The sequence below is a fragment of the Meleagris gallopavo genome, chromosome 29 (genome assembly GCF_000146605.3).
Source record: "Meleagris gallopavo isolate NT-WF06-2002-E0010 breed Aviagen turkey brand Nicholas breeding stock chromosome 29, Turkey_5.1, whole genome shotgun sequence".
In the NCBI taxonomy this organism is placed as follows: Eukaryota; Metazoa; Chordata; class Aves; order Galliformes; family Phasianidae; genus Meleagris; species Meleagris gallopavo.
In genome coordinates this window covers 4,042,395-4,051,828 of record NC_015039.2, presented here as the reverse complement: position 1 = coordinate 4,051,828, position 9,434 = coordinate 4,042,395, and the positions used below count along the sequence as shown (strand labels likewise).

The 9,434-nt window shown below is 48.9% G+C and overlaps 2 protein-coding genes across 2 annotated transcripts; one reads left to right on the top strand and one right to left on the bottom strand.

Moving 5' to 3' along the window:
• Nucleotides 1–6: 6 nt before the first annotated feature.
• On the top strand, nt 7–5,475 carry KLHL11 (kelch like family member 11). The gene is made up of 2 exons (XM_010724727.2): nt 7–20; nt 102–5,475. The coding sequence occupies exons 1-2, from the start codon at nt 10–12 to the stop codon at nt 1,696–1,698; spliced, it is 1,608 nt and encodes a 535-aa protein (XP_010723029.2). The 5' UTR covers nt 7–9; the 3' UTR covers nt 1,699–5,475.
• Nucleotides 5,476–5,574: 99 nt separating this feature from the next.
• KLHL10 (kelch like family member 10) lies at nt 5,575–9,389 on the bottom strand. Its single transcript, XM_003213116.4, has 5 exons — nt 9,117–9,389; nt 8,433–8,922; nt 7,323–7,940; nt 6,615–6,764; nt 5,575–6,069 (listed from the first exon to the last, which is right to left on the bottom strand). The coding sequence occupies exons 1-5, from the start codon at nt 9,299–9,301 to the stop codon at nt 5,761–5,763; spliced, it is 1,752 nt and encodes a 583-aa protein (XP_003213164.1). The 5' UTR covers nt 9,302–9,389; the 3' UTR covers nt 5,575–5,760.
• Between the last annotated feature and the right edge of the window lie 45 nt (nt 9,390–9,434).

The following is a 9,434-nucleotide window of genomic DNA, read 5'->3' as shown; positions in this document are numbered from 1 at the left end:
GTGCTGGAGATGGCCGACAGGTGAGCGGGGCGGGCCGGGCGGGCCGGGCGGGCGGGCGCCGCCTGACGGCCTTCGCGCCGTGTGTGCCGTTCGTCCCGCAGGTTCCTGCTGACCCGGCTGAAGGAGTTCTGCGGGGAGTTCCTCAAGAAGAAGCTGAACCTCTCCAACTGCGTGGCGGTGCACAGCCTGGCGCACATGTACTCGCTGAGCCAGCTGGCACTGCGGGCGCAGGACATGATCCGCAGGAACTTCCACAGAGTCATCCAGGACGAGGAGTTCTACACGCTGCCCTTCCACCTCATCAGGGACTGGCTGTCCGACTCGGAGATCACGGTGGACTCCGAAGAAGTCCTCTTCGAGACCGTCCTGAAGTGGGTGCAGAGGAATCCCGAGGAAAGGGAGAGGTACTTCGAGGAGCTCTTTAAGCTGCTGAGGCTGTCTCAGATGAAGCCCACGTACCTCACGCGCCACGTCAAATCCGAGAGGCTGGTGTCCAGCAACGAGGCCTGCGTCAGGCTGGTGTCAGACGCCGTGGAGAGTCACGCCCTGAGGTCTGAGAACTTGCAGTCTGGTAACCTGCAGCATTCCGCCTGTCCTGCCGCGTTGCTGCCGCGTTTCGGACAAAACATGGATGTCATTATGGTGATCGGAGGTGTGTCGGAGGGAGGAGATTACCTGAGTGAGTGCGTGGGGTATTTCATCGATGAAGATAGGTGGGTAAACTTGCCGCACATCCATAACCATCTCGATGGGCATGCAGTTGCTGTGACAGAGTCGTATGTTTATGTGGCTGGCTCCATGGAACCGGGATTTGCCAAGACTGTAGAAAGGTATAATCCAAACAGAAATATCTGGGAGCAAGTCTCAAATTTAATAACCAGAAAACACTCATTTGGCCTTACCGAAGTTAAAGGAAACTTGTACAGTATCGGTGGACATGGCAATTTCAGTCCTGGCTTTAAAGATGTAGCTGTTTATAATCCCGAGCAAGACAAATGGCATAACCTGGAGTCAGCACCAAAGATCCTTCGTGACGTCAAAGCTGTTTCTGTAGAAGACCGGTTTGTTTATGTTGCTGCTCGTACCCCGGTTGACAGTGATAGTGAAGATGGATTGAGGGCAGTTATTATCAGATACGATGCTGAAACAAGGCAGTGGCAGGACGTAGAGTCCCTGCCGCTCATTGATAATTACTGCTCTTTTCAGATGTCAGTTGCAAACACAAACTTCTACCATACAGCGTCCTGCTGCCCCAAGAGTTACCCTATAGATAATGAGGAAGCCAAGGTAAAGATCTCTGGCAGGGCCTCAGATGAGATACTTGAAAGTTTACCCCCAGAGGTCCTTAGCATTGAAGGGGCAGCTATTTGTTATTATAAAGACGACGTGTTCATCATTGGGGGGTGGAAGAACAGTGATGATATTGACAAGCAGTACAGGAAGGAGGCCTATCGCTACTGCGCTGAGAGGAAGCGCTGGATGCTTCTGCCTCCCATGCCTCAGCCTCGCTGTAGGGCAACGGCCTGCCATGTCAGAATTCCCTTCAGGTGCTTGCAGGGCACGCAGAGATATCCTATGCCGCAAAACCTGATGTGGCAAAAAGACAGAATAAGACAAATGCAGGAAAGGCAGATGCAGGAAATACACCGACACTCTCTAAGCTTGCGAAGAATGCCGCGCTCGCAGATTGAGTGCTAATTTCTGGGTTCTCCACTCTTGTGAAGGTAGCTTAGGAAGTACTGTGCTAAACCATTTTGCGAGGCACTTTGTGTCTTGATAAGACATCAGGGTGTTGAGAAGGTTTGACATCTAAAAGTGGCATCTTTTATCTACTGAAAGTTACAAAGGTCAGAAATTGAGGATGAATGGGAATTGAGAAACTGTCTGAATCCAACAATGCTACTTAACAGTGCCCAGGAAAAAACTGCTTTTCTGTACCAGACTGTGACACAGATCTTTGTTTTCAAGGATTTCTGTAGAGTTAGTCTCTTACAGTTCTATTTCGAAAATCAGAGATCTCTCTCTAATAATTTAGTGGTTACATTTGTGTGTGCTGAAAGCACCTGCTTTATTTGCACTTAATATGTTGACATTCCTTTGATTCTCCTTCTCAGTGACTAAACTACACGTGTAATTGATGTTAGTGTACTTGGCTTTCTCAAGTTGGAAGCAAGTGCAATAGTTAATAACTACATATGGAAGTGAAAGCACAATCTCTCTTTATAGAGTTACTTCAGGATGTTTCTATGTCTAATGAATATTTCGTATCCGTATGTTGTAGAGAGGCTGTGGAGTGCATTTGTGAATGGTTGATTAGTAGAACATCAGACGCTTGCTAAAGAGAACTTGAGGCAGTGATCTTTTTCAGGTGTATCTGGAGAGGCTTTGAGTTTCCTTGAGAGCTCCAAAGGGGAGACAGCCAGCAGAGCAGCCCTGGACCAAAGTCAGCTGGTCCCTTCTGTCTGTGTGGATTAGTAAGAATGATATTATCCCACAGGAATAGATTGAAGCTCGAGCTACCTGTCAGTCCTTTCTCAAATGCTGAACACATTTAATTGTAGTGAAGGAGTGTTTGGAAGAACCCCCACACGCCTGTTTCCAGCCTGTCTTTGACAATCAGTACCTTTGGCCTTCGGTGTGTTCTCCCACGGGACTCATAGCTGTGCTGCAGTGCTCCTTAACAAACCAGTGCCTGGTGTTCTCTAAGGGGCACCGTATGACAACATTCAGATCTGAGATGCACCTGGAGATTGTACAGTCTCTAAATATTTTTAGAGACTAACATTTCTGTTGATTAAAACTGCTATGGTGTGGTTTCACATCAGTCAGTGCCCTGCCCCGCTTGGCTCTGGTTTGTGAAGTGCTGTACCCCAAGAAACAGACGGTCGAATCGTTCCTTCGGATATCACTGCCTCTGTTATCTGTCCTGCCGAGCACCTCCCTGATCTGAGGAGCTCCAGGACAGCTGTTACTACTGGTGCAGTGCATCCCTCCTGCCTCCTTTTCTTCCTCGTCCTTCCCTTTGTGTCAGTGTTCCAGGTTTTCACGTGTGACCCAACTCAGGATATTAGGGGAGGCAGGGAGGTGTCAGCAGGGCGCTGCAAAGTTTGAGTTGACAGACGGTGGTGGAGGAGCTGCGTGCTGTCGTTGGTTCTGTGATAATTCTCTGGTGCTTTTGACGTGGGCAACTCCTTTGAAAAAGGTCTTCTGAACAGTTTTTTGTTTTGTTGTGTTTCTTTCTGTTTGTGTTTTGTTGTTTAGCTTTCTGAACTGATACTTCTCATTTTCCAATTCAGCAGGCAACCTAGATCATATCTGAGACACTGGTGAGGGTAAGTCTTTCAGTCGCATAACGTGTAAAGGTTTCTGTGGTGTGTAATATCCTTAATGCTCCACTTGGACATCAGTAACAGTCCTTTTGTCATGGGAGAATAACCCAGCCTTGTAAAAATTATCTTGAAAATCTAACAGTTCGTTTCAAATTACTTCTCAGAAGTAACCATCCTGTGTTTGATTTGCCTGCTAGATTGCTGTGCATTGGCAGATTAAATTGTACAGTGCTGGTTTAATGCAAGAGAGGAAATGGTTAAACTTATTGAGGCTTAAGGCTGATGTTCAGTAACGACCATTGCCAAATCAGCTCCTGCAGGCCCTTAAGGGAGGGGTCAACCCGTGGAGTTTGGCCCGTGAGCTCTGGCAGGTTTGGCTGGAGTAGGTTAAGAATTACTGCCCCCGTAGGAGGGTTTGTGAGCAGACTGCAAATGCCTCACAGCTTTAATGCTGGAATTATGATTTAATTGAAATGGGAGCTGAATTTAAGGCACTTTGCACAGAAGCAATGAGAACAGTTTACGTATTCCCTCCCTGCTGACTTTACTGCAGGGGGATGATGAGTAAAGGACGCCACCTGGTCAGCCCACCGCAGCTCCACTGAAGCCCTTAGGCACTCTGTCAACAAATCTGGGACAATTTATGGGAGAAAGTACTGAAATTGTGATTCAGTTGGAATATAAACTAAACAGTGTGATGCAGCATGCAGCTAAGTTTGATGCAGGAAGAAATTTCTTGCAGTCTTTTTCTAAGCAAAACCGATATCTGCACTCACCAGGACTTCAGTCTGACATACAAGCTGTCTTGTTTCCTGAAGACATTCCACTCAAAGGCATCAGAACAACTAAATAACGTGTGAGTGCCAGCCATGGTTTTGTATGTGATGCACTCTGCTTCTGTGTTCTGTCTGCATGGGGAGTGATGGCACTGCGGACAGCACTGGTTTGCTTTAACTTACACAAGGCCAACGCTATGGAATTTTTAGGTGGTTGGATTTTTATAGCCCTGACTTCAAGTGGACCAACTGCATTACACGGTTTTTAACTGACAAGTCTAACTATCTGTTGCCTCACCTGTAGGTGTTGAGAAGAATTGAATCTGGCTGTAATTCCGATCACTAACCTGTGACTGTGTAACAAACGCATTCTGGCCCCTGACTGCTGTAGGTCGCTGAGTACTTGTTTTAAAAAATCCCGTAAGCAACAGCTTGGGAATCCTTCTTGTGTGTAGTGGGTAGTTAAATGTCAGTAAGATTCTAGTGTGTGTGAAGCACTGCAAGGCTGATTTCTGTCCTTGCAAAGGAACATCAGACGGTACTTTTCCTCCCTAAGACAATCATAGCTTATTGAACACATGCCACAAAATGCATGTTCCACATCTGTCTGCTCCAGCTGTTAGTGAAGTAGGACACGTGCTGCCTAGCACTGCGTGCTCCCTGCAGTCATTTCTAGGTAGGTGCCATAAATGTACATATGTTTTATAGGGACTTGGATATCCTGTTACTATGCTAGTTTTGTATATATTTTTAATAAGATTTCCTCACACATAGCAGGGTGTTACTCCAGAAATAGAGAAAACATGCCAAATTTCCAGCATGCTTTATAAAAAATAATCCTAGGTTGGTCACTGTTAACAAAGTGGGTCACAAAGAGTAGCAACTTCTTAGGTTATTTTTATCACAGCATTGTAATCCTGCGTTGTAACACTCATTGGGCTCAAACTGTTGGATGGCCTGGATCTATTTTCAGCTATGCCCAAATTATTTTCGAATATAAATGGTATCTCTGATTTGACAGTCTTAAGTGGAAGTCTGATAAAACAGGTGCTTCTGAGGATCTCATCCTATGACTAATATGAATGTAAAGTGTGGAGCTAATTAGATGTTCCAAGACCATTAATGGTAAGCTACTCCTCGTAGGTCCATGTCACTGTGGTTCACGGCAGCTGTACTCCTCAGTGTTATGTAGACTCCAAGAGAATGCTTGGGCAAGCAGCACTCCTGTACTTAACTTCCAGTAAGGTAAAGTAGTATCTGTGTAGGCCGTTGGAAACATTCCCACTGTACTGTTCTTCACGTACAATACATTGTACCAGAGTTTATGTAAGAAGTGAACTAACAAAAATAAACCTTTTATTTCTCTAGCATTCTGTTGTGCATCGTACCCTGTTACTGGCTTTGAGTTGTTAAACGAGGAGTAGCCAATACCTCTAAATCACATTTGGGTCTTTTTTGTGTGTGTGTGTGCCATGGAATGAAAGTTTCAGTTACTAATTATTCTTTTAGTGAGAGTCAATTCTGTTTTCTTTTAGATTAAGCGAATGCATTCTTTTGCTGCTTAGAAGGCTTTATTAGCTAACTGGAGCTGTTAATGCAGGCTGGGGACTCGGTGAAGAAGTGCTTCTGGCCTCCCTTGCTGTGAGGGCTCCACACTAATCTCTTCTGGCAGCGTAATCCCCCACGTTGCACAGCCCTGGCACCACACAGCAGCTCAGAGCGCTGCGATAGATGCTCATGTCCTGAGCATCAAACCACTCGTCAGCTTTTTCGTCATAGCACTCAACGTTGAAAGTCGTGGCGTATCCATTAAAGCCACCGACCACAAACAAGAGATCGTCCACCACTTCAATGCCAAAGTTACTGCGAGGGTTGAACATGGTGGGGACAACGCGCCACGTGTTGGCAGCGGGGCTGTAGGCTTCCGCAGTCCGGAGCCGGTTGACTCCATCAAATCCTCCTACCTGTGAATGTCAAAGGTACAGCGCTGAAAGAGGCCTTTCCCACCTGCTGAGGCAGCTGAATCGTGCTGTGCACGTGTAAGATTTTAACTTGCCCTGCTTTGCTGATGTTAGTTGCAGCGCTGCTGAGAGCACACAGCCTCAAAATGCAATGCTTCCTTATTGCAGACTGCTCCCTTGTTCGTTCTGAGCATCCAAAAGTGTTTTTGTCAGATTTTACATTTACACTGGACTTAAATGCAGTGTGTGGATAAGCAGGACCAAGCAGCACTGTGCTGCTAAAAGCTTTTATCATTTCTTTGCTGCAACTCTTTACGTGTGGTGTACTTATTCTTACATAATGAAAAGTGAGGGTGACACTGTATTCTACAGGGGATTTCCACCATTCCTGCCTTCAACTTTCTCCCCTAAATCTCACTTAGAAGTGAATGGCCAGTGCAAAAATTAGTCTAGGAAATGCAGATTAACAGAACTTCATTGCATTAGACAAACAAACACAGTAGCAGCAGTGTGGGTTCGTTACGGCCGAGTTGCCACTTGGACCTTACCGCATAGACTTGGTTTCCATATGCAATCACACCTACTCCACTTCTTCTGCTTCTCATTGGGGATATCAAGGTCCACTGATCTGTTCCAGCATCGTACACTTCAGCTGTGGACAGGCATTCGTTTCCATTGAACCCACCACATATGTACACCTGTTCACAGGAGGGAAATAACAGGGTGGCTGTGTTGGTGGGAGAACGTGCTGAGGGTAAAATGGCCTGGCTGGAGTGGTTTTCTTCTTTAACGGGATAGTCCTATCGTCCTGGGTTGAAAGTGAAGGGATTTTGACCCTTCGTTTCCTGAACTGCATGAAGCACACCGGCACGGTATTCATCGTGTCCAGCAGGAAGGTGGCTGTTGGTGGCAAGAGGTTCTAAAAGAGTTCTACTGCTCCCGTCTGCACTTCTGCTGCGCCAGTAAGTCTCACCTCTTAGCTTTCTATCTGTACTCCAGGATCTGGTGAGTAAGGCTTACACAAACCTTCTTCCTCTTTTTGAAAAGACTGATGGAAAGGAGCACTTGTGCTCCCACAGCTCCTCTTTCCTATCTAGATGATGAGCCCTGGGCGGAAGCTGTGTTTATCCGGGACAGCGCTCAGTGGGAGGCTGAGCTCCGTGCAACTGCCCCAACGCGCCCTGTGACGTTCGTTCCCTGCCCTGCACACCGAGCTTCAACCTTAACTGCAGCCGCAAATCTCCCAGGCCTTTTACCTTATCATACAGCGTGGTTGCACCGGCATCACTCCTCTGCTCGTGCATGGGAGCAATCAGCGTCCACTGGTTCGTCTCCGGCTCGTAGCGCTCGGCTGTGTTGAGCCGCGTGTAGCCATCGAACCCCCCCATGGCGTAGATGAAGTCGTTGAGAACAGTGACGCTGACGTAGCAGCGCCGCGAGTGCATGGGAGCGACCTGCTGCCACGTCTTCTTCACCGGGTCGAACCGCTTGACGCTGTTGAAGTAATCCACGCTGTCAAATCCTCCGATAACGTAGACAAAGCCTTTCAGGAAGGCAGTACCATGGTAGGCACGGGGGCTCTCCTCATGGCACGTAACGTTCACCCACTTGTCCGCACGGGTGTCGTACGTCTCGATGGCGTTGGTCGGGCTGCCCCCGCTCCAGCCCCCGATAGCAAACAGGATGGAGTAGGGCAGGCGGGGCCGGGCCAGGGGACTGACACAGTCGTGGAGAAACGCGTTGTTCGTGCTGAGGTTGTACATGGCCGTCAGAGTGCTGATGATGATGGGTTTGCACTCATTGTTGTCCTTCACGTAATCGTGTGTTTTGACTTTGTTCATGAAGTGGTCTGCCTCCATCAGTGCCAGCCGGACCTGGAATGTAAAAGGTTATTGTTGGTGCTTTGTATCTTGTTATCTTTTGCGGACAGGTCTGACGCTGGATGGCTTGGATTTTGGGCGAGAGTATTCTCTAAGGCTTATGAGAGAAGTGGAGAATTAAGGGCGTAGTTTTTCACTGCCCCATAAAAAGGCTGCAGGTGTCAGAGCAGCCCGATGCAGGGAGACCTGCCCAGCCGTGGCACAGCACTCAGCCCGAAGCTGTTTGCACAGCACAGCTGGTGAGCCCGACACGCACCAGCTTTGTGTGCACAGAGATAAGGCACCCCACGTGATGCTGGGCTCTTCCTTACACCCAGGGACGATTAAACATAAGCTCTAAGTGTGAAGAAACAATGCACTTAAACTGCATGCCCTGAGAGCAGCTCACGGCAGCACGGACACGCTGTGAGCAGTGCCACGAGGCAGCGGTGCTGAGGACGGAGCAGCGGCTGAGCTGTGCGGAGCTCCTGGAGCCCATGGACCGACCTTGCTGAGCAGGATGGGGATGTGCTGCTTCCTTTGCCAGGGATCGTGGGTGATCCATTTCAGGATGGCGTCGAACACCACTTCCTCCTGCTTCACGTTGAGCTCGTCTTTCTCAATTATGTCCGTCAGCTCGTCAATGGAGAGGTCTAGGAACTCCGTGGACACCTTGATCAGCTCCTCGAAGTTGTGGAGGATGAACATGTAGGCTGTCTGCCGCAGGCCGGGGCAGTGGTAATGGTTTGTGAGCCGGCAGATGCCGATACAGTTTTCCAAGCACAGCTGAGATTTCAGGAACTCGCAGCACAGCCTGATGATGCCCATGATGTTGAACTGATCCGCCGTGCCCAGCAAACTTTCAACATTTTCAGCAGTGATCGATACTGTCCTGGTGTAGGCATACTCGATAACGAGCTTCATCATCTCGGGCGAAACGCCGGGGATTTTGTACACCACCTTCTCCATGTTGTTCCAGCCACTGGTAAACAAAGCCCTGACCAAAAAAAGAAAAAAAAAAGAAGGCAAAGCAATGCTGGAGGAAGAAATGGCTTTTCTGTGTTAAATCCCCACCCCGCCATGCCATACACCTTCCTCCCTGCACCACGCTCGGTAGCACCGGAGGCACCACAGGACGACCGGGCAATGTCGCCTGCCCCATTCCCACCACAGAGCATCCCAAGCACCGACCTGAAGTAATGACTGCAGCTGCAGAGGATGTTCTTGTGCGCGTTGAACTGACAGCCGTTCACGTCGATGATCACATCGCAGAGCTTCCCCTCCAGGCGGAGCTCATTGAACACCTCGCAGGCCATCGCGCTCATCTTCCTCTCCATCAGTGAGGCGGAGCCGCTGTGCGCCGCGCTGCCGTCCATGTCGGAGCCCGGGCCGGCGGGAGGAGCTGCGCGGCGGCCGTTTTCGCCTCGTCCTCCTACATCTTCTCCGGAACTCCCCCGTGGGGGTCTGGAATCGGCCCCCAGTGAGGTCACACTGGCGGCTGGGCGTGCT

Bases quoted from the DNA above. Each gene is read 5' to 3' on its own strand.
- KLHL10 (XM_003213116.4), bottom strand. From the start codon at position 9,301: ATGGACGGCAGCGCGGCGCACAGCGGCTCCGCCTCACTGATGGAGAGG. The intron at 8,923-9,116 runs GTCGGTGCTTGG...TTTTTTGGTCAG, and splicing joins AGCTGCAGTCATTACTTCAG to GGCTTTGTTTACCAGTGGCT. The intron at 7,941-8,432 runs GTCGGTCCATGG...TTTACATTCCAG, and splicing joins TCCCCATCCTGCTCAGCAAG to GTCCGGCTGGCACTGATGGA.